Consider the following 25,284-nt stretch of genomic DNA (forward strand, 5'->3'; position numbering starts at 1 on the left):
CAAGAACAATTCGTAAAGTATTTGGGCCCATGTCCCGAAAGTGATGAAGCATACGAATTCTCCATAGGGTATAATTTGTGCCATCAAAGTCAAAGGTGTCATTGTGCACTAATCCAATAGTCGACATCGATACTCTATAGGTCGTGAAACCTAATTAAAGAGAGACCTTGCTCTAATACCAATTGAAAGGACCTCGATGACGCCTAGAGGGGGGGTGAATAGGCTATTTATAAACTTCTTTGAATTCGGCTTAAACCTAATGCGGAAATAAACTAAGAGGATACTTTTCAAGCACAAATCCTAAATGTAATAGGCACCACAACGTGTATCAACAACACGATCTACCAAGATGGACACAATAGAGTTACTAACAAGCACAAGCAAGTTACACAAACTTACTTGAGCTATATCACACGACAAGTAGGTGAATGAGACAAGATACTAGATCACACTATAGCACACGATATATCAAAAGCTGCAAGTGTGAACGTGTGGATATAGAGGGTATGCTTGAAAGATTAATCTTCTACAAAGAAATAGTCAACACAATATAATGAGCACAAACAATATGCAATGTATGCATGCTCAAGTAACACAAGTAAACCACAAGTAAGGAGTTAGGGTTAAGGATAACCAAGGTCACTGAGACAAAGATGTATCCCGATGTTCACTTCCTTAGAGGGAAGCTAGTCACCGTTAGAGAGGTGGATGTTACGACGAAGGCACACCAACGCCATGAAGGCTCACCCTATTCTCCCTTTGAGATAACACCACGAATGCGTTTCTCAACCACTAGTGGTAAGCCTTTGAGGTGGCTTCCAAACCCTCACAAACTTTTCCGGGGGAAATCACACGGATTGATTCCTCTCCGAAGAACTCCTACCGCCTAGGAGTCTCCAACCTCCAAGAGTAACAAGATCACGGGGAATGCTCAAAACTTGCTCAAATCTCAAATAGCTTGGGTTGAGAGGAGGAGAGGGAGACGATCTATCTTTTGATTGGAACAACTCTCAAAGGGACTCACAAATGCTCTTGGGATCTAAGATTTGGTGTAAGCTAATGTGTGTGAGGTAGAAATGTGTTCTTATGAGGATATGGCTGTGTTGGGCACCCTCTCACGGAGTGGGAGGGGGTATATATAGTGGGAAGAGTAAAACAGCCGTTGGGGTCACTTAAGTCTGACAGTGGTCGGACATCCGGCAGTTCTCGGATGTCCGGACTCCCACAAGGGGTCGGACTTCCGATAGGGGTCGGCCGTCCGAGGGATGTATATATATCAGGAACCACTGTGTAGTCGAACAGGGACCGGACGTCCGGAGGAAGCCGGATGTCCGTCCCTCGGACGTCCGGAGAGAGCCAGACGTCCGGCCCTCGGACGTCAGGAGGAGGCCGAAAGTCTGAGTTATTTGACTCAAATTTCTTCTGGTGCAAGGTTCTGGTTTTCCGAAGGGGGTCGGACGTTCGGAGGGAGCCGGACGTCCGGCCCTCGGACGTCCAGAGAGAGCCGGAAGTCCGAGTTATTTGACTCTATATTTCTCTAGTATAAGGTTCCAGATTTCCGAAGTGGTCGGGCGTCCGTCCGTCGGACGTCCGGAGGAAGCCGGATGTCCGAGGCATTGGTTCTGTTTTCAGATAACAGCAGAGCAGTGGAGATGTGGTATGAGCAGAAAAGTAGAGATGTAGTTTGAGCAAGTTCATCGCAAAACCTGTGATCCCCTCTTAATAGTGCGGGATCCCTAAAGACTCAAGAATCATAAAAGGGGTACTGATGATCCATACTTGAGTGTATACTTTTATTCGCTGAATATCACTCCGCACCACTAAAGTCAAAGGAACTGATACCTTTGAGTTAGCCCTGTCACTTGAGCTTGATGTTGTTGTTCCTTCTTGGCTCAAGTTGAAAGCAAGACATGATGAAGTATTCAAGCAGCTCTCCCATACACAATGTGGAAATCCTAGCTTATGTATTCATCTTCATTTGTCCACCATGTGAACATCCACAAGAATCAAGCATGCAGTTCTCAGGAATGCTTATCTTGATCTTGTCCTTGTTAGCACATGAGCTTGTCCTTATCAACACATGATCATTAACAATAGTTTCAATGATATATTCGTGCTGATCCACTTGAACTTGCACACCACAATCTTGATGACGATCACCAGTTGACGTCATCCTTCATGGGTTGTATGAGATCTTCCTTTTGACACAAGCCCATGGAAGCACACCTAACCCCCACATAGGTCTCTCACAAAGACCATGGGTTAGTACACAAACACGTAATGGATAATGCTTACGATACCATGGGATCACTTGATCCCTCTCGGTACATCTTATACGCTTTGCGTGTTGATCATCTTGATTTACTCTTTGTCTGAGATCTTGATCAACCTAGTGTCTCTATGACCATTCTTTGGATAATACCTTGAATACCATGTTGGTCATCATATAAACTCCCTGAACCCAACAGATGGACTTCAAGAAGTGCCTATGGACAAATCCTATAAATATAACTTAAGACAACCATTAGTCCATAGGAATTGTCATCAATTACCAAAACCACATATGGAGATATCTGTTCTAACATCTGAAGACTTACCAGGAGTGTTGGGCAAGGACTGTGTGTCCTTAGCTCAAGGAGAATACGGTAGGGACTGTGTGTCCCGGGACTGTGTGTCCCGGGACTGTGTGTCCTTTGGTTTCAATACCAAGCCACTCCAAACCAAACGTACGACTGCCACAGTAATTGGAACTGGGTCATCAACAACTGTCTTCATCGTGATACAGGTTCTATTTCTTCAAATCTTTCATTTCCTCTGAATTGTATGTTGAAGACTTTAATCACTGTTGTTTGAAGAATTCGTCTGAAGACTTTCCCTGAACTTCCTCAACCTCAAATTCTTCATTCGAGTTAATCTTCCCCTGCTTTATGTGTACCTCCGTACTGTGCAAACCAATTCTAATAATATTCACCAAGTAATATGTTGTAGTAGTCTATGCACTTATGATCCTGCGCTATTTCCGCTACACGTAATTCGTCATTATGGAATTTCCTCACAAGGAATTTCTTTAGTGATAAAATTCTAAAAATCGCCTATTCACCCCCCTCTAGTCGATATAACACACTTTCACTAGAAAGCTACCGTTCATAGCGAGATGGATTCCATCATGGCTATTGGGACATGGCAAATTACTGACCATCCCTATGGTTGCACACCATTGGGATGCTAGTGGGTGTTGAAAAGGAAGCTTAGGCCCGATGGTACGATTGAAAAGTACAAGGCTAGGATTGTGGCCAAGAGCTATTCCCAGAAAGAAGAAGAAGATTTCTTTGATACTTATTCACCTGTGGCTAGACTGACCACCATTCGAGTACTACTCTCATTGGCGGCCTCGCATGGTCTTCTCATTCTTCAAATGGACGTTAACTTAATCCTATCCTTGCAAGTTTGTGGTCGGTAGGCTAAGAGATCTGTAGAGCTCGTGGGCTTCGCCGGTGGGAGGAGATGGGAAGGCCCGGTGGAAGTGGAGGAGCGATCGAGCTTGTTTTTATCGGAGGAATGATGTGGGTGGAGGAGTAATTCTCTAGTGAGTTACATAATAGGAAGATGAAGAAATGCGAGTCATAGAGAAATTAAACCCTGCGATTAGTGCAAACAAAAATCAAAAGAATTGTTGAAGCGGTTGTATTTACACCTCTAAAATATGCATGAAAAACCTGTAGGCTATAGCATGTCAGTTTTAGCTGCAGCACCTGTGTACAACCCATCAAGTGGCATCCGGTCGTAACTCATGTAAGTGCTCATGAAAATTATGATTTACCTACATTGTGTGCTTACCAGTTTGCTTCTTTATCATCGAAGTGCTCGTTATAATATCTCAAGATAAGATCGGATGTCTATTTTGATGTAATAGACTACCTTAAAACTCATGATCTAGAATTATTTAAAAAATAACCTTCTGCACACTATAGTTTATCTAAAAAACTCTATGTATCCTTGCAAACACAAACTCACCTCATTTTCCCCTTGGGTTGTTATAACCGGGTATTACAGCAACCATATTCCATAAATTTATTTCATTATGTACTCCTCGTGGCATATTTTGTGCTACTTCATCAAACATATAGCAAAACTGGACAAAAAGAAAATCACCTATAATCCTTATTTCCTCTGATGGTTCTAATATATGTTTGACATGAACTCCTCTATCAGAATGACAAAAGAACCTACATTGCTATTGTGTAAACATCAGCCTTTGAAAAGTCGAGGCATATACAAAATGAATTTTTCTCAACAATTTTATATGTCCCTCATGAACAACCTGGAAAGCATGTATCACAACCTGTAGTGGGGGACATGCAACACACTCTCTCTACCCTCAACACTTGATGATTGCTTGTTACTCCTGAACACAAACAGTTCTCTCCCTCAAAATTTGTGGTAACGTCCATTGTAACATCATTATATCAAATAAAGTGTTTTCCATGCACATACTGTCCTTCACATTGCACTTTATTCCCTATAACAACATACGACAAGGCCTCTCAAACAATCTTACAAGGAACCGAGAAAATGACATTTGATGGGCAGATTCATACATCTCAAGGTCCTTTGCAGGTACTTCTTCGTCGGCGGCCTACTAGAGGGGTACTTCCATTCCACCCCAATCTTTCCATAGAGTGTTGGCAGACAGTCCGGGGACACCGGCGGGCACTTCTTCATTGGTGTCATTACGCACAGGGAAATGAGGTCGTGGAGGAAAGAAGAAGAGAGTTATAGGACGTGCCCGCTGGAGAGGTAGGCGGACTGCTATGCCTTCCTCGCTGCCACCCCCATCTCATTCACCCGAGCACATGACTGCTAGGGTGGACTTGTTTGAGGTGGAGGCTACAGGGACCGTGGACCACAACCCTTGGGGAGACGGGTCTTCAGGCCACGAGAATCTAGTCCCACATGCTGCGGCCCACGAGACTCTGCTCCCACGGGCTATGTTCCAAACAACTCCGGTCGCACAGGCTGCAGTCCACGGGACTCCTGTCCCACGGGCTACGCCCCAAGCGACTCCTGTCCTAGAGGCTTCGGCCCAAAAGACTCCGGATACAGGTGCTACATCCGAGGAGACGTCCGGATGGGATACCTGGCCGCATCTGCCTAAGGTGCCGGCTGGCTAAGTCTACTGATAGTGAGGGCATGGTGGTTGAGGGGGCGAATGTGTACTAGCATGGTGGTACATGGATCCCGCCCGTGCTGACGACGCACGATTAGAGGCAGATGATTAGGCCTAATGGGGAGATATAAGTGCATCTACTCCTTTTGTACCTTTTGCCTTCATATTTTTTTTGACATATCTAATGCGTTGGCCTTGTCATACTACAGGAGTTGGCATCACGACAATGAAGTCTGCAAGCCCAATAGTGTCCTTGGTGTGCTTTGTCGGCAAATTTTCCTGGGGTTTCTCAAGTTGGCTGGTGAGGGGCAGCTTTCATAGGTAGGATGGAGCTAAGACCACTACAAGTTTGCCCAGGCCACGTCGGAGGAGGTGATCGACGATATCTTGTGCCACACAAGGGCCGACATGCTGATAAATAGGCTTTGGATAATTTCTCCTTTACGCAATTAAAAAATAGATAGTTATTGTACTACTAAGTGTTTTCTCATTTGATTGTAGACCTTCTACACGTGTGAGGATGGATAGGAAGAGGCCGTTGCAACTTTTATCGATGCCGAGTGCAAGCGCCTATTACAGAACTTACGCCATGAGGTTCTGGTGCATGCTATTCGAGTCTACTACGCCACGCGTGGTATTAAGAAGGACAAGAAGTCGTTCCGCCATAATTATCTGAAGAAGCATGAGTACACAAAGGTAATTACCTATTATTAAGGTCTTGTGCTTAGTTTCCTTGATTTGATTCGTAGGCGTAGCACTCAAATTTCTTTTTACTAACTTAGGTGCCCCCGATATGGTGTGTGGATAAGATGGATTGTTGGTTGGCGTTGGTGGATGAATGGTGCACACACCACTCGCGAGCCATCCACAACAATGCGAAGGACCGACGTGCCCAAATGGTTGGTGTGCCACACCATCAAGGCAGCTCCAAGTTATATCAGTTCGGGTGGAATTGGGTATGTGGTTTTCTTCATGATTCATGCAATTCATCCTTCATGCTAGCTTGAGCTCTTTACTAATATTTTGCACCTATTTTGTAGGCGAAGCGGAATAACTAGAAGGTCGCAGAGCTGTACGATATGTATGCCATGGCCCATACTGCCTCCTACAAGAAGGCCAAGGCATTCTTTGAGTCTGACGTCGATCATCCAGAGAAGTTCACCAATATCTCCTCCAACCACAAGCTCGTGAGATATAATGAGGTGGGAAGGTGAGGAAAGGGGAGGACTTTAACCCAAGCCAGCAACCTTTCGATCCAGAGCTTGTGATGATATCTGGTGGCGGGAGGTCGTATGGCTCTCTACCAATTGGAGATGGACTGATACGTAGTTCTCTCACTCTCCGGGAGATCAAGGCGCCTCACTACAGGAATCAGACACTTTGCCGTCTACCATAACACACAGCAAAGAGGTGTTCCACCAACGACAAAGGTCTTTGCCGCCTGCGTCTTGTCGACAAAGTTCCTATGACAACTTTCGACGGCATAGCACCTTCTTTGCCATCTGTCTGCCGTAAGCGGACGACAAAGGCCTTTGCTGCCAGCCTTTGGTACCGAGCAGACGGCAACCATCGTTTGACGGCAGCCGACAGGCAACGCCTCCATTAGGGCTAACGGAGGATTTGTCGTCTGCCTCCCTCATCAACTTTGCTGTCTGCCTCTCTTCATTAGCTTTGCCGTCTGCCTATATGGGCCAACCCTCAGTTGGCCCAGCCGTCTTCTCATACTCTTTGCCGTCTGCCTCCCTCATACTATGTGTCGTCTGCCTCCCTCGGGCTCTGTGCCATCTGCCTCCCTCAGGCTCTGTGCCGTCTGCCAGACAGGGTAGCGTACGACAAAGAGCCTATATGGGTGAGTTTCTGCTACATCAGGTTGCACAGCTGGGTGCCACGTGGCACCTTTGCCGTCTGCTGCCTGATGGCAAAGGCCTTTGCCATCAGCTGGCAGACGGCAAAGAGCCCATATTATCACAATTTTGTTTTTTATGTTATTTCACAACACACACACATATATATAATTCATAGCACATATACGATATATAGTTCACAACACATATATGATATACATATAAAGTTTGTCAATGCCATTTGTTCGTAATTGTACATCCCATATATCGAAAGAACCAACATATACAAAGTTTCATCCATATATATACATATACATATAGCTCCATGTATACTGTTCATCCATATATACATATACATGTAGTTCCACATTTTTCATCAACTCAAATGAAAACTTGAACTAAATCACTCCATCAATGCCAGCTTCCATGCATGTAGTACATCCAATCTGCAAAATGGGAATAAGAAAGACAGAAGAAGAAGAACAACAACATATGACATTTTTGAGCTTATTATGTCATTGTGGAGAAAAATAAGCTTAGTATATGACTTTTTTGAGCTAACCAAGGTTATTATGCCATTTTTGACCTAACTAACATAATTATGTCAATTTGGATGGAAATAAGCTAACTATCTGACATTTATGAGGTAACAAAGGTTCTTATGCCATTTTTGACCTAACTAAGCTAATTATGTCATTTTAGAGCAAAATAAGCTAAGTATATAATATTGATGAACTAACCAAGGTTCTTATGCCATTTTGAGCTTATTATGTCTTTTTGGAGCTAAATGGGCTAATTATGTCATTGTTGGGGAAAATAAGGTAAGGAGAATATGAAAGAGGAGAACAAAGAGTAGGAGAAGAAGTAGGCAAAAAGAAGAAGAAGGAGAAGGAGAAGGAGAAGAAGTAGGACTACTTATCCTCCTTCTCCTTTTTCTTCTCCTTCTTCTTCTCTTCTTCTTATCTTCTTCTTCTTCTTCCTTCTTTTCATTTCTTCTCTTCTTGTCTTCTTGGAGCTAAATTAGCTAAGTATGTCTTTTTGGAGCTAAACGGGCTAATTATGTCTTTTTAGAGGAAAAAAGCTAAGTATATAATATTAATGATCTAACCAAGGTTCTTATGCCATTTTGAGCTTATTATGTCATTTTGGAGCTAAATTAGCTAAGTTATGAGCTAACTAAGGTTCTTATGATGTATTTACCTAACTAAGCTAATTATGTTATTTTGGAGGATAATTAGCTAAGTATGTCTTTGTTGGGGAAAATAAGCTACGTACAAGAAGAAAGAGGAGAAGTAAGAAGAGAAGAAGAAGGAGAAGAAAAAGAAGAAGAAGGAGGAGGACAAGGAGGAGGAGGAGAAGGAGAAGGAGAAGGAGGAGGAGGAGAAGAATAATAAAAGAAGAAGGAAAAGAAGGAGGAGAGAAGAAGGAGAATAAGAAGGAGGGTTCCTTCTCCTTCTTCTTCTCTTCTTCTTCTTCTTCCTTCTTTTCATTTTTCATTTTTTCTTCTCCTCTTGTCCTCTTCTTGGAGCTAAATTAGCTAAGTATGTCTTTTTGGAGCTAAAAGGGCTAATTATGTCATTTTTGGGGAAAATAAGGTAAGGAGCATATGAAAGAGGAGAAGAAAGAGGAGGAGAAGAAGAAGAACGAGAAGAAGGAGGAGAAGTAGGACTCCTTCTCCTTCTTCTCCTCCTTCTCCTTCTTCTTCTCCTTCTTCTTCTCTTCTTCTTCTCTTCTTCTTCTTCTTCTTCTTCTTCCTTCTTTTCATTTCTCCTCTTCTCCTCTTCTTGTTGCTAAATTAGCTAAGTATGTCTTTTTGGATCTAAATGGGATAATTATGTCATTTTATAGGAAAACAAGTTAAGTATATAATATTCATGAACTAACCAAGATTCTTATGCCATTTTGAGCTTATTATGTCATTTTGGAGCTAAATTAGCTAAGTTATGAGCTAACCAAGGTTCTTATGATGTTTTTACCTAACTAAGCTAATTATGTCATTTTGGAGGATAATTAGCTAAGTATGTCTTTGTTCGGGAAAATAAGCTACGTACAAGAAGAAAGAGAAGAAGCAAGAAGAGAAGAAGAAGGAGAAGAAAAAGAAGAAGAAGAAGAAGGAGGAGGAGGAGGAGAAGGATAAGGATGAGGAGGAGAATAAGAAGAAAAGAAGAAGAGAACAAGAAGGAGAAGAAGAAGGAGAAGAAGGAGAAGAAGGAGCAGAGAAGAAGAAGGAGAAGAAGAATGAGAAGGAGAAGGAGAAGAAGGAGGGCTCCTTCTCCTTCTTCTTCTCTTCTTCTTCTTCCTTCTTCTTTTCATTTTTCCTCTTTCTTCTCCTCTTGTCCTCTTCTTGGAGCTAAATTAGCTAAGTAAGTCTTTTTTGGAGCTAAATGGGCTAATTATTTCATTGTTGGGGAAAATAAGGTAAGGAGAATATGAACAAGGAGGACAAGAAGAAGAAGGAGAAGAAGAAGGAGAAGAAGGAGGAGAAGTATGACTCCTTCTTCTCCTCCTTCTCCTTCTACTTCTGCTTCTTCTTCTCTTCTTCTTCTTCTTAATTCGTTTCATTTCACCTCTTCTCGTCTTCTTACAACTAACCTCGATTGCAAGATCAACTAGCTGTGGACGAGGCGTTATCTCAGGACAGGAGCTCGACTGGTGCGCCTTGATCTCCGGGAGAGTGACTGGACAGCTTATTATCCCATCTCCAATGGCTATCGAGCCATTGGGCCTCTCGCCACCAGATATCATCACCTGCTCTGGATCCAAAGGTTCCTGGCTCGGCTTAAAGTCCTCACCTTTCCAAGCCTTCCCCATGTCCCTGTATTTCACGAGCTTGTGGTGGGATGAGATGTTGGTGAAGTTCTTTGGATCATCTAGGTCAGACTCAGAGAATGCCTTCGCCTTCTTGTAGGAGGCAGTATGGGCATGCCATAAAGGTTGTATAACTGTGTCATCTCCGTCTTATTGTGATGCGCCTAAAAGAGAGGAACAAAGTATTAGTAAGGGGCTCAAGCTAGCATGAAGAATGAATTGCATGAATCATGAAGAAAACCACATACCCAGTTTCGTCCGAACTGAAGTAAGTTGGCGCTGCCTTGATGGTGTGGCACAGCAACCATTTGGCTATGTCGATCCTTCGCATTGTCGTGGACAGCTCGCCAGTTTCCTGTGCACCACTCATCCACCAACGCCTCCCAACAGTCCATCTTATCCGCACACCATCTCGGGGGCACCTATAAGTTATTAGAAAGAATTTTGAGCGCTACGCCTATGAATCAAATCAAGAAAACTACATACAAGTCCTTAAGAATAGGTAATTACCTTCATGTACTCCTCCTTCTTCAAATACTTTCCGCGACACTCCTTCTTGTGCTTCTTAATACCACGCGTGGCGTAGTAGTCTCGAATGGCCTGCGGTCGAGCCTCGTGGTGTAAGTTCTGTAATAACCGCCTACACTCGGCCTCGAGTACCTTGGCCGCCTCCTCCTCATATCCCTCCTCACACCTATAGAAGGTCTGCAATCAAACGAGACAACACTGATTAGTACAATAATTAGCTATATTGTTAATTTTAGATTGCGTAAAAGGATAATTTACCCAAAAGCTGTTGATCACCATCTCGGCCCTCGTGTGGCACAAGACACCATCTATAATCTCCTCCGACGGGGCCTGCGCAGCCTAGTAGTGCTCCCAGGTAAATCCTAGTGTAGGAATCTGACCCTCACCACGCAACGTGACAAACCCCGGGAAATTTGTCCGGCAAAGAACACCAAGGACGCTGTTCGGCTTGCGGACTCCATCAGGGTGTTTCCATCCGATGCAGTATGATAAGGTCAACGCATTAGATATTTGAAGAAACTTGAAGGCAAAACCTAAAAAACGAGTAAATGTACTTACCTATCCCCTTCAGGATTAATCACTGTCCTCTGCTCGCGGGTAGCCGACACGACCGGGAGACGTGTACTACCACGTTTGTACACGGTGGCCCAGTCCACCTACATGCCACCCTCACTATCCGTATAGTCATCCCCGCCATCAACAGAATAGCCACCCGGACCCTCGGTCCAATCCGACACCTCGGTCTGAACCGGCCAGGCACCCCATCCGGATGTCTCCACATCGGCCAAAGCCTGTGTGGCTGGAGTCTCCTAGGACGTAGCCTCAGGAACCGGAGTCTTGTGGGCCGAATGCACCTCGACCCGAGGCTGATCCTAGACCATAGTCTCATGGGCCGAATGCCCGTCCACCCGAGGCTCCTAGACCGGAGTCCCCGTAGCCTCCTCCGCAAATGGGTCCACCATAGTAGTCCTATGCTCGGGTGAATGAGCTGGTGGTGGCGGCGAGGATAGCGCAACAGTCCGCCTACATCTTCCGTGGACACCACCTCTCCAGGTACCCTTCCCCTTCTTCCCTACCCGACCAGCACCTCTCCGAGTGGGCAATGCCGCCGACGAAGAAGCACCCGCGGGTGGTTTCGCCAGATTGTTTGCCAAGGCTCTACGGAGAGATAGGGGTGGAATGGAAGTACCACCCCTCCCGCAGGCCGCCAAAGAAGAACTCGTCGAGCGATCTGGACCCGCGCCCACCATCTTTCAACACCTGCTGACCTGCCATGATAAATAAGTAGAACATACAAAAATTGAATAACTGACATGAATAATAATATGTACATGTATAATTTAAGTTGGGAATCTTACAAACTAATAATCATCATCAATAAATGCATCATCATCATCTCTATGGCGCATGTCTTCATGAATGACGTGCTCATCGGGTTCAACAACATGAAGTTGTGGATGGCTGATACGTCTCCAACGTATCTATAATTTTTGATGGTTCCATGCTATTATCTAGTCAACATTGGATGTTTTATATGCATGAATATGCTATTTTATATCTTTTTTGGGACTAACCTATTAACTCAGTGCCAATTGCCAGTTTACGTTTTTTCCGTGTTTTTGACCCTTTTTCACACGGAGTCCAAATGGGATGAAACTTTACGATGATTTTTTGGACCAAAAGAGACCCCCGAAGCTTTGGAAGAAGGCCAGAAGAGCCACGAGGGAGTCACAAGCCCTGAAGCCGCCACAACCCCCTAGGTGGCGCCTACTAGGCTTGTGACCTCCTCGTGGGCCCAACCGTCGTAATTCCACTGCCATAATTTCCTATAAATTCAGTAACCCCCAAAAGAAACCTAGATCGGGAGTTGCGCCGCCGCAAGCCTCTGTAGCCACCAAAAACCAATCTAGAGCCCGTTCCGGCACCCTACCGGAGGGGGAATCCATCTCCGATGGCTATCTTCATCATCCCGGCGATCTCCATGATGAGGAGGGAGTAGTTCTCCCTCGGGGATGAGGGTATGTACCAGTAGCTATGTGTTTGATCTCTCTCTCTCTCGTGTTCTTGAGATGTCTTGATCTCGATGTACCATGGGCTTTGCTACTATAGTTGGATCTTATGATGTCCTTCCCCCTCTCCCTCTTGTAATGAATTGAGTTTCCCCTTTGGAGTTATCTTATAGGATTGAGTCTTTGAGAACACTTGATGTATGTCTTGAACGTGTCTATCTGCTGTGATCAACTTGCGGGTTTGTGACATTGGGAACCTATGCATATGGGTTGGCACACGTTTGATTCATGTGAGTACTCGATGTATGTTTTGGTGATCAACTTGCGGGTTCGTGACATTGGGAACCTATGCATAGGGGTTGGCACACGTTTTGACTCTCCGGTAGAAAATTTGGGGCACTCTTTGAAGTTCTATGTGTTGGTTGAATAGATGATTGTGAGATTATGTGATGCATATCGTATAATCATGCCCACGGATACTTGAGGTGACAATGGAGTATCTAGGTGACATTAGGGTCTTGGTTGATATGTATCTTAAGGTGTTATTCTAGTACGAACTCTATGATGGATCGAACGGAAAGAATAGCTTCGTGTTATTTTACTACGAACTCTTGAATAGATCGATTAGAAAGAATAACTTTGTGGTGGTTTCGTACCCGACAATAAACTCTTTGTTTGTTCCCCTCTATTAGTGACTTTGGAGTGAATCTTTGTTGCATGTTGAGGGTAGTTATATGATCCAATTATGTTATCATTTTTGAGAGAACTTCACTAGTGAAAGTATGAACCCTAGGCCTTGTTTCCATGCATTGCAATACCGTTCGTGCTCAGGTTTACCATTTGTTACCTTGCTGTTTTTGTAATTTCAGATTACATAAACCTATATCTACCATCCATATTGCACTTGTATCACCATCTCTTCGCCGAACAAGTGCACCTATACAACTTACCATTGTATTAGGTGTGTTGGGGACACAAGAGACTCTTTGTTATTTGGTTGCAGGGTTGCTTGAGAGAGACCATATTCATCCTACGCCTCCCGCGGATTGATAATCCTTAGGTCACCCACTTGAGGAAAAATTGCTACTGTCCTACAACCCTCTGCACTTGGAGGCCCAACAATGTCTACAAGGAGAAGGTCGCGTAGTAGACATCAAGCATTTTTCTGGCGCCGTTGTCGGGGAGGTTAGCGCTTGAAGGTATATCTTTAGATCTTGCAATCGAATCTTTTTGTTTCTTGTTCTTTCGCTAGAAAACTACAAAAAAATGGAATTCGGGATGCCTCATATGCTCCATCTTTTCAATGTCTTTCGTGAGCATGATGGGAAGGAAAATTGTGCTCAAGTGCTGAAAGAAGAATTACATAGAATGCTTGGCATAGAATATGTGAATGATGAGCATGATTGCAATGTTGTTAGCACCAATTCTTTGAATACCCATGATGCTAATGATATGCAAAGCCACAAGCTTGGGGATGCTATATTTGATGAAGATGATCTTTTTAGCTCTTCCACTTTGAATGATCAAAATCATTTTGATGAAAGCATGCCCCCTATCTATGATGATTATTGTTAGGATACTTATTCTTTGAAGAAGAGGGATGATAAAGCTTGTCATACTTTCAAAAAACCCTTTGCTAAACCTTGCTTTTTCATTGTGGACACAATTTGTAGTGCTCAAGTCTTTTACGATACTCCCACTACTATTCTTGAGAATAGATTTCCTTATGTGGAGAGTAGTAAAATTCCTATGCTTGTAGATCATGAAAAGAAAGCCTTAGGTGCTGGTTATATTGTTGAATTCATTCATGATGCTACTGAAAATTACTTTGAGAGAGGATCATATGCTTCTACTTATTGTGATAGTATCAAGCTTCCTCTTCATATGTTGAAATTTTTGAAGCTATGCTTGTTTTGCCTTCCTATGCTAGTTGATTCTTGCTCCAATAAATTGTTTGATCACAAAATCCCTATGTATAGGAAGTGGGTTAGACTTAAATGTGCTAGCCATTTGCTCCATGATGCTCTCGTTGTGTTTCAATCCTTACCTTTTATGTGAGCATCATTGAAATCAATGCCTAGCTAAGGGCGTTAAACAATAGCGCTTGTTGGGAGGCAACCCAATGAATAAATTTTTCTTTGGTTTTTTATTCCTGTTTTGTTTTCTCCACACCATCATAATTCTGTTATGATTGTGTCTTTTGTGTTTCTTTTTGTGTTTGTAGCAAGCAAAACCGTTATGATTAGTCTTGGTGATGATTGTTTGATCATGCTGGAAAAAGACAGAAACTCTATGCTCACGAAAAGAATTTTCATTTTTATTCTGTGAGATCTTTTGAGTTGATTCTTTTTACTGCTGATTTCTATGCAATTTCTTCAGACTGTCGTAATGTTTCAGATTTTTTGAAGTACCAGAAGTATACGAAGTATACAGATTGCTACAGAGTGGTCTGCTGTTAACAGATTCTGTTTTTGTTGAGTTGGTTGCTTATTTTGATGAAACTATGGATAGTATCGGAGGGTACTAGCCATGCAAAAGTGAAAATACAGCAACCCAACACCAATATAAGCAGAATTTAAGTTTGCTACAGTACCTAAGGAAGTGGTGATTTGCTTTCTTATACTAATGATATCACGAGTTTCTGTTTAAGTTTTGTGTTATGAAGTTTTCAAGTTCTGGGTGAAGTTCTTATGGACAAAGAGATAAAGAGTGGAAAGATCTCAAGCTTGGGGATGCCCAAGGCACCCCAAGTTGATTCAAGTATGCTAAAAAAGCCTAAGCTTGGGGATGCCCCGGGAAGGCATCCCGTCTTTCGTCTTCAATCCATCGGTAATGTTACTTGGAGCTATATTTTTATTCACCACATGATATGTGTTTTGCTTGGAGCGTCTTGTATCGTAGGAGTCTTTTATTTTTGTTATGTCATAATCTTCCTTGCTGCACACCTAGAGAGAGAGACATGCACTCACCGTGATTTTGCCGAGCTTCACTTATATCCTTTGAGTTAGGCAATTCAGCTCACATGTGTTTCACTTATATCTTTAGAGCTAGTTGATTTTGCTCTATGTGCTTCACTTATATCTTTTAGAGCACAGCGGTGCGTGGCTTGGTAGTTGGCTTATAGATAGATGAAGAAATGGATGATGCTAAACATGATGAAATAATGGATGAGGAAATACAGATAGATGACATTCCTCAGTCCACCACTCCTCCAAAGACCACTGAAGAACAAGTGGGTGATGATGAAACTGGGTGCAGCACTCCAGTAATTCATGATGATTTCTGTGAAGAGACTCATCCTCGCTCACAAAGGTCAACTCAAATTCCTCTGACTCCTGCTACAAGTGAAATCCTCACAGGTTCTGACGGGAAAAGAATTTGTGAGGAATCTGCTTAAGAATCAGCTGCATCGCCTGAAGACAATGCAGCGGCGAATACTGCAACTGCCTCCTCCAACAAGAAAATTCCTCAAGGTGAGGAAAATCCTCAAACTGAGGGAAATGCTCCACCTGAAGAAAATGCTACTGCGTCCAACACTATACCACTATTGTTGTGGTAAACAGAGAAACATCAATGGTAGTGGCTACTCCTCAAGAACAACATCATAATCTTCAACCACAGCACAATCATACTTTCTCCAATAGGCCAAAGTTTCAGAAAGAGTCATTCTATGAAGAACACATGTATTTCACTCGCTAAAATCCATATGACAAGCTCCGCATTAGACACAGGAAGTTTTGTACAAGGAATCAACTTAACTATTATGCTTCAGTGCTTTGTGGGAGAAACAAGATATTTCAGCATATCCATATTCCTCACTGTGATATGGAGGAAATACCTTGCTATGCTCCGGTCCTCAACGTTCTTCACGAAGCTGGATTACTGCCTTTCTACACTGACATTTGAGATTGGAACACTGACATCATTCTTCCATTCTACACCACACTGCACATCTCTGGCGACCCAAAGGATGTCAACGGTTGGGTTTTGGATTGGATGACTCAGCACACGCCTACAAAGCGCCTTCAACTAAATTGCTTCGAGCTCCTCCAATCTCAATTCCCTCAGAGGATGCAGTTCTGATGTATGATGAACGTGAACTTCCAAATAGGCTGATGGAAGTCCTCATGAAGCCTTTGGCCAAGGACCAACCCCAAGGACTCGATTTCTCGTATAGGTCTTGAAGTATGAACCAAGAACAGTCTACAGAATCCTGTCTTATGCCATTGTTCCTATCAAAGGACATGATGATGAAGAAGATGTCGTAGGCATCCTGAAGAATATCTTGTTCAATGTCATCCATGGCATACCTATGAATCTTCATGATTTCTTCTTGAGGACTTTGGCTGACAATGCCCTGTCGCCATTTGAATAGAAGATTTATGCGTCGTGGATTCTGAGATTCATCAAAAACAGGTCAAGCATCAACTACCAAGCTGATTTTTAGAATCAACTTGGATATCTGCCGCCGATCAAAGTCATCAAGAAATCATTTGATCCTGTTCGAGGCAAAGGCTAGTCCGTAATTGATGAAGGAAATCGGCACCTTGATGGCCAATTTCGCAAGGCAGATTCTTATTCTTCATATGACGACACTGCTACCCAAGATCCTCCAAGCCCAACTGCCCCCTAGAGCGATGAATAACAGAGAGCTACTCCTTAGTCTTCATCAAAAGTTTGATCGCAATCACAAGTGGGTGAAGCGCCAGTTTGGTGCCATTGTGAAAACCCTCAACGAGACTCAGAATGCAGTGAAGAAAAATCACTATTATCTTCATGAGGTGTTTGATCGAACCTGGGCCACCTTGGCTCCTCTAAAGACTCAAGAGGAACTTGAGGAATTGGAGTTTACTCAAGACTTCGACTGGTCATGGCCTCCAAAGAAGAAATTCCAGCCAATTCCTGTTCCTGACTTGGAGGACAGTTCATTTTCTTCATTTCGCACTACTGAGTCAGATGAAGAACCAGAACATACTCGAACTGGTCCAAGGAAGAAGCTTGTCTCCAAAAATCCTCACGCCTCTTCATCAGCCAAGAAGTGAATTTCATCAAAGGGCGTTAGTCCTTAGTTTTGTCCCTTTTCGTCACTTGATGACGAAGGGGGAGAAATATGAGAGTTAGTCTTCAAGCGGGATCCATTTTCGGGATTATAAACTTTATTAAGTTGCAAACTCTTGGTTCTTCTGAAGTGTTTTGATGTAATGAGTTGTAACTTAAGTCCGATGGTGCTCTAACTCTTTTGAACGTTTTTCTTCGCATGCTTATTCCACAAAGTATATTAATGCAGGCATGGTGAAATTTGTCACACACCATTTTTCATCATGCATTTTCAAATTCCTCATTTTATATGTCAAATGTGTGGATGATTTACAAGATACACGGGGAGATCGCCATGATATAAATCATCAAGGTGCATCTGCTGTACAAAGCAAATTCCTCAAAATATGCACATCTTCAGGGGGAGTCTCTCGGTATCTTGACTCCAAATTCCTCAAACTCAGTACTAACACTTCATATTTTTATCCCCGTTGAAAACTTAACCTAATTGTCATCAACCACGAAAAAGGGGAAGATTATAAGTGCATCGAGTGCCCTTACTGATTTTGGTGGTTTGAAGACTTATAGGTTAAGTGACTAATGTGTTTATAAGTGTACATAGGCTCTATAAGTCGCTGAGGAGTTTGAGTTATACTAGTAAAATGCCCGTGCGTTGCAACGGGAGAAAAAAGGGACACAACCTGTCATGTGTCATTGTGCATCATTTTTATAATCAATTTTAATATACATCAATAATAAGGTTAAACTAAATATAGAAAAAATGCCCGTGCATTGCAACGGGTAATAAAACTGTGAATTGTGGCCTTGAAATCAAGTCATTGATACCATAACATAATGATTACAAATAGTGTACAACCAACATTATTAACTGAAATTGAATAAAATTACTCGCAGACTGCACTTCAAAATCAGTAAAAGGGCCCGTGCTTTGCAACGGGAGAAGAAACCCACCATCTTCAATGACGATGACCACATTATGTTCATATCTCATCACATGATTTCAAAAATTTATTCACAAATACAAAATAATATTTCTTTTTTTCAATTTTATTCACAATCCACAGTTGAAACAATGTTCATATTTTAAAAAAAAATATCATGTTGTCAAAAAACTTGGCAACTCAAAAAATTATTCTAAATTTTAAGAAACGTTTTTTTAAAATATATTGTAATATTCCGCTCCACCCGACAATTTATTCTTCAAAATTCACTCAGGTATATAATGAAAAAGTCTTAGAAGCATTATTGTTGAACTACATATATTCGATCATTCGTGAACATTTTTATAAATTTGGAAACAATTTTACAATCGAGAACATTCTTTACTATTTATAAACATTTTTTTTAAATTACAAACAATATTTTATATTACGAACTGTTTTCAAGTATTTTCTTGTGAATTGGCGAATAATTCATTTTTTGAATTATCAAACATTTTTTTAATTGCATTAAAGAAATTGCTCAAAATGATGGACTTTTTTTTATTCCTGATTGTTTTCGCGAAAATTACGATTTTGTTAATATGCAAACATTTTTACAAAAATCCCGAACAATTTTTGAATTCACAAACATTTTATGTTTTATCTAAAATTTATGTAAATATAATTTTTTGAATTTCGAATTGTTTTTTTGATTTATTTGAATTAGAGAAAATAAAAATGAACTGATAAATAATAAGTAAAAAAACTAAAAAAGACGCACCCGCCCATGGGCTGGCCAAATGGGCGTGCTGTTTATTTTCTAGAGAGTAGAGCGTAGTATAGCTGGTCCCTGTAGTTGGGCCGGCCCATGCGACGATTTCCTGCAAAAAGTTTTTTATAACTTATAGGTGGCATGGGTGGGTAATATTAGACAATTTTAAAGACAATTTTAATGACGTACCCATAAGTAATAGGTGCTTTATTAATAGGTAAATATATCATTTCAGTTACTGCAGATTAAGAAATACATATGCCATAAATATTCAACATATACAGTTTACACTGATCAATAAGACTAAATAAGGATAGTATCATACTACCACTAATAAAAGGTAAAAAAAGTTGTAACTAATATAAGCCTTCATGTTTGAAACTTCAATGAGGTCTTCAGAAATAATGTTGATGGAAATATTCGTGTAAATTAAGTTTGCAGAACTTACATGCTCCTCAGAGTGGGTATGCATGAGTTGAAGGTCTCCAGATTCTGAAGCAGCCCAGACCTTTACAGTCTTGTCGAGAGAGCAAGAAAGTAACTTCTGACCCCAACAAAGCTCAGAAGTAACAGCAGCCTTATGCTCAGAGAGTGTTTGGACACACTGAAGATTTTTAAGGTCCCATACCTGATAAATACCCAGAATATATCAGACACAAACATAGCATTTAGTAGCCAACAGAAATCAGCGGATGTGCAGCATTTTCGTACTCTGATTGTCTTGTCAAGTGAGCCAGAGTAAAGCCTTGTTGTTGAGACAGCAAGTGAAATCACATGACGGTCATGGCCAGTGAGGATTGCCACCGGTTCCGAGTTGATGTCCTTAGCTGGAAATTTCCAAGCCTTGATGCGCCCGTCCGCTGTGCCAGCAAACATCATCACATCCTTGATAGTCATGGAACAAACAAGCCCAGAAGGTCCCTGAAGACTTAGCTTCATCCCTGTCTTTATGTTTCATGCGTGGAAGCCGTCGGAGCAACGAAGAACAATAGTTCAACACCCAATAGCACTTCAATATATAGCAAAATTGACTTGCACTCCCAGTAAAATTGAGAATACCTCCACGGATTTTGGTATTCCAACAAATACTCACTTGTCGTGAGTGACCATACAGCCAATCTTCCCTCCTATCTTGATGACATCAACGCATTATTGCAGAAACATTAAGAATAGAAAGGGCAACACAACAGATTAGAAACTCTCGCTCTTTTTTTTCTCTACTACACAACAATCTTTTCTTAAATTTCTCCTTTTTCCTGAAGAATCTTATCTTCTTAAAGCTCATCTCTCGTTTTTCCCTTTCTTTTTTACTCTTTTTTTCTTGCTATTAAACATATGGCCATCTGGCAATCAGAGTGCAACTTTAACCGCAGAGAGTTTTGCCTGTCAGGTAACCAGCCTGATCGCCTCCCGAAACTGATCTCGTGTACACTGATCACGACAAACAGGCGAAAAGCCTCCAAGGCAAATCAATCTGACATGTCCTCAACCCCAGGCGTGCCAAATGACAACCTGATCTGAACCAACGGATACATCAGGCGCACAAAGGAATTAGAGGAGCTCCTCAGTTGATCAAGCAGTCAGCACACATCAACCATCATAGACGATGCACAATTTGAGCCCATCGGCACATCAACCACCTCAAGCAACCAGAGTTAATCCCCAATTGAACAGGCAGCAGAACTCAACCGCCACACGTAATGCAGGAATCAATAGAGACATGACCTCAAAGGTGAACTGAGCATAACGAGTCTGAGGGGAATGCCAAGAGCGGATAGCCCAGCTACCTTGCCAGATTTGTCGTCCCATACGCGAACAGAGCCGTCGGCACTGCCAGAGTAGAGCTTGTCGGACCTCATCGGCATAGAGATTCCAGTAATGGCCTGCAGCATCCGATAAAAACCGTAAGAGCCCCATAGCATGATCCTGGTGCCTTTTCTCTCAGCTTTCAGATTGAACAATTACTCGCAGCAAAGCAAATTCTTAACAATTATACAAAGAGACAACGGGCCTGCTAATTATCCAACCAATTACAAATTATTTGTATACTTTTTAACGATTATACAAATTATTTACAAAGTAACAATGGGCTTGCTAATTTGACGCAAACATGGCATCTGAGTAATCAATCGGAACAGCGCAGCGTTACCATAGTGCGATTTGGCAGAGGGGCGGGGAAACAGCCACACACCTCCTTGTTGTCCAGCGAGGGCGCAGAGGAAAGCGAAACCGCCGCAGCCACGGGCCTCCTCGACGCGCGGCTCCTGGATCGGCTCTGGACTCGTCCCCGCCGGCTTGGGATCCGTCTTCTGGTCCGACTTCCTCGGGTCTCCAGGGCGCCGTCGTGTAGGTGCAGGGGCTGCGGCACCGTGACTCGATCCGCGAGAGGAGGGAGGGAGGGGAAGTACCAGATCGGCCATCTTGACGAGGCCCTTGAGGCGGGGGTCGTTCTTGATGTTGAGGTGGTGGAAGGAGATGTGTCTGGCGAGGTGGGGAGGCGGCGGGTCGACGAGGTGGCGGATCTTGTCGGAGTAGACGTTGACGGCGAGGACGACGTGGGGGGTCTCGGCCATGAGCTTCTCACAGAGGTGGGAGCCGATGAAGCCGCCGGTGCCGATCATGCAGATGGTGAGCGGCGGCACGGCGCCGCCGTCCAGATCCACCCTGCCCCCGCTCGCCATGCTCTCGCTCCCTCGCTCCCCCGACGGTGGATGGAAGGAAGGAATGGGGTGGGGGCGCCGCGAGCGGGACGGGGGAGATTTCATCGCTGGCACTCACGCTGACGGCCGCCGCGGGCAGGACGGGGAAGATGACTAAAAACAGGACTGCGGGTTGATTTCAAGAAAACAGAAGGGTTTTTATGTAAAAGTGGCGCGACGGACGGCAGAAGCACTACGTGCTTTATTATTAGGGAGAGATGATGAATATCGACCCCTAAAAATGTATTTCTTCGGGTGAAGACTTTGGTATTACCTTGAAGACTTTGATCACGAAGAAATTGCGATGAAATTGATATGCCTCATGAAGATATTGAAGATGAGAAATTCGGTGGTTCCTGAAGAAAAACTGTTTGAAGAATTTGAAGTGTGAACATTTATTCTTTCTGTTTCGTTTTCTTTACTCTTGAGTCATAGGAACACGATACTTTTAAAGGGGGTCAAAGTAATACTACGGAATGAATTTCCTTATGATGCTCAACCCAAGCCTAAACCTACCAAACCCTCAAAGTGAGGAATATGAGAGGCATGAGGACTTTCACAGTTGAAAGTTCTGACCGTTGCTGCGACATGCGCCACCTCACTGATCTTATCCTCCCAACAGTCACATTATTTAAGGGCATTTATGTCAAATCATGTCGGGATGCTTTGAGGCTATAAATAACCGCCCCCACAACCACTAGCCGACTGGCTGCTCCGAGAGAAACTGACACTTGTCATTTAGAGCAACCCAAATTCCTAAGAGTCTTTGATAGAAAATCATCAAGTGAGGAAATACCCCAAACCAAAAACCAAGTGATTGAGCATCACTAAAGAATTTGTTCCTCTATGGAACTGAAGCCTTTTACCTTTGCGGACTGTGCATCGTCCAGACAGTTAGGCGTCGTGGTCTAGGTGACCAAGTTTGTGAGGGTTTGGAAGTCTACCCTGAAGACTTACCAGGAGTGTTGGGCAAGGACTGTGTGTCCTTAGTTCAAGGAGAATACGGTAGGGACTGTGTGTCCCGAGACTGTGTGTCCTTTGGTTTCAATACCAAGCCGCTCCAAATCAAACGTACGACTGCCACAATAATTGGAAGTGGGTCATCAACAACTGTCTTCATCGTGATACGGGTTCTATTTCTTCAAATCTTTCATTCTCTCAGAATTGTATGTTGAAGACTTTAATCAGTGTTGTTTGAAGAATTTGTCTGAAGACTTTCTCTAAATTTGCTCAACCTCAAATTCTTCATTCGAGTAAATCTTCCCCTGCTTTATGTGTACCCGCGTACTGTGCAAACCAATTCTAATAATATTCACCAAGTAATATGTTGTAGTAGTCTATGCACTTATGATCCTGCGCTATTTCCGCTGCACGTAATTCGTCATTGAGGAATTTCCTCACAAGGAATTTCCTTAGTGATAAAATTCTAAAAATCGCCTATTCACCCCCCTCTAGTGGATATAACACACTTTCACTAGAAAGCTACGGTTCATAGCGAGATGGATTCCATCATGGCTACTGGGACATGGCAAATTACTGACCGTCCCTATGGTTGCAGACCATTGGGATGCTAGTGGGTGTTGAAAAGGAAGCTTAGGCCCGATGGTACGATTAAAAAGTACAAGGCTATGATTGTGGCCAAGAGCTATTCCCAGAAAGAAGAAGAAGATTTCTTTGATACTTATTCACCTGTGGCTAGACTGACCACCATTCCAATACTACTCTCATTGGCGGCCTCGCATGGTCTTCTCGTTCATCAAATGGACGTTAACTTAATCCTATCCCTGCAAGTTTGTGGTCGGTAGGCTAAGAGATCTGTAGAGCTCGTGGGCTTCGCCGGTGGGAGGAGATGGGAAGGCCCGGTGGAGGTAGAGGAGCGACCGAGATTGTTTTTATCGGAGGAATGATGTGGGTGGAGGAGTAATTCTCTAGTCAGTTACATAATGGGAAGATGAAGAAATGCGAGTTACAAAGAAATTAAACCCTGCAATTAGTGCAAACAAAAATCAAAAGAATTGTTGAAGTGGTTGTATTTACACCTCTAGAATACACATGAAAAACCTGTAGGCTATAGCATGTCAGTTTCAGCTGCAGCACCTGTGTACAACCCATCAAGTGGCATCCGCTCGTAACTCATCTAAGTGCTCACGAAAATTATGATTTCCCTACATTGTGTGCTTACCAGTTTGCTTCTTTATCATCGAAGTGCTGGTTATACTATCTCAAGATAAGATCGGGATGTCTATTTTGATGTAATAGACTACCTTAAAACTCATGATCTAGAATTATTTAAAAAATAACCTTCTGCACACTATAGTTTATCTAAAAAACTCTATGTATCCTTGCAAACACAAACTCACCTCATTTTCCCCTTGGGTTGTTATAACCGGGTATTACAGCAACCATATTCCATAAATTTACTTCAATATGTACTCCTCGTGGCATATTTTGTGCTACTTCATCAAACATATAGCAAAACTGGAAAAAAAGAAAATCACCTATAATCCTTATTTCCTCTGATGGTTCTAATATATGTTTGACATGAACTCCTCTGTCAGAACGACAAATGAACCTACAGTGCTATTGTGTAAACATCAGCCTTTGAAAAGTCGAGGCATATACAAAATGAATTTTTCTCAACAATTTTATATGTCCCTCATGACCAACCTGGAGAAGCATGTATCACAACCTGTAGTGGGGGACATGCAGCACACTCTCTCTACCCTCAACACTTGATGATTGCTTGTTACTCCTGCACACACACAGTTCTCTCCCTCAAAATTTGTGGTAACATCCATTGTAACATCATTATATCAAAGAAAGTGTTTTCCATGCACATACTATCCTTCACATTGCACTTTCTTCCCTATAACAACATACGACAAGGGCCTCTCAAACAATCTTACAAGGAACCGAGAAAATGACATTTGATGGGCATATTCATACATCTCAAGGGCCTCTGCAGGTACTTCTTCGTCGGCAGCCTACTGGAGGGGTACTTCCATTCCACCCCAATCTTTCCATAGAGTGTTGGCAGATAGTCCGGGGACACCGGCGGGCGCTTCTTCATTGGTGTCATTACCCACCGGGAAAGGAGGTCGTGGAGGGAAGAAGAAGAGAGTTATAGGACGTGCCCGTTGGAGAGGTAGGCGGACTGCTATGCCTTCCTCGCTGCCACCCCCATCTCATTCACCCGAGCACATGACTGCTAGGGTGGACTTGTTTGAGGTGGAGGCTATGGGGACGGTGGACCACAACCCTTGGGGAGACGGGTCTTCAGGCCACGAGACTCTAGTCCCACATGCTGCGGCCCACGAGACTCTGGTCCCACGGGCTATGTCCCAAACAACTCCGGTCGCACAGGCTGCAGCCCACGGGACTCTTGTCCCACGGGGTACGTCCCAGGCGACTCCTGTCCTAGAGGCTTCAGCCCAAATGACTCCGCATACAGGTGCTACATCCGAGGAGACATCCGAATG

At 43.0% G+C, this 25,284-nt stretch overlaps 1 protein-coding gene across 4 annotated transcripts; it reads right to left on the reverse strand.

Moving 5' to 3' along the window:
- Positions 1 to 19,067: 19,067 nt before the first annotated feature.
- Positions 19,068 to 21,910, reverse strand: LOC123448618. 4 transcript variants are annotated; one of them, XM_045125571.1, is made up of 5 exons: positions 21,256 to 21,910; positions 20,166 to 20,989; positions 19,818 to 20,047; positions 19,555 to 19,734; positions 19,068 to 19,215 (listed from the first exon to the last, which is right to left on the reverse strand). In XM_045125571.1, exons 1-2 carry the CDS (start codon positions 21,869 to 21,871, stop codon positions 20,748 to 20,750), a joined length of 858 nt encoding a protein of 285 aa, XP_044981506.1. In that variant the 5' UTR covers positions 21,872 to 21,910; the 3' UTR covers positions 19,068 to 19,215; positions 19,555 to 19,734; positions 19,818 to 20,047; positions 20,166 to 20,747. The 4 variants fall into 4 exon arrangements, with proteins under 4 accessions (XP_044981506.1, XP_044981505.1, XP_044981507.1 ...); XM_045125570.1 differs by having other exon boundaries at positions 19,818 to 20,051; XM_045125572.1 differs by having other exon boundaries at positions 19,818 to 20,989; positions 21,298 to 21,910.
- Between the last annotated feature and the right edge of the window lie 3,374 nt (positions 21,911 to 25,284).

This window comes from Hordeum vulgare, chromosome 4H, assembly GCF_904849725.1.
Source record: "Hordeum vulgare subsp. vulgare chromosome 4H, MorexV3_pseudomolecules_assembly, whole genome shotgun sequence".
Classification (NCBI taxonomy): domain Eukaryota; kingdom Viridiplantae; phylum Streptophyta; class Magnoliopsida; order Poales; family Poaceae; genus Hordeum; species Hordeum vulgare.

Coding starts and splice junctions, on each gene's coding strand:
- LOC123448618 (XM_045125571.1), bottom strand. CDS start 21,871: ATGAAATCTCCCCCGTCCCGCTCGCGGCGCCCCCACCCCATTCCTTCC. Junction 20,990..21,255: donor CTCTGCCAAATCGCACTATG/GTAACGCTGCGC, acceptor CGGATGCTGCAG/GCCATTACTGGAATCTCTAT.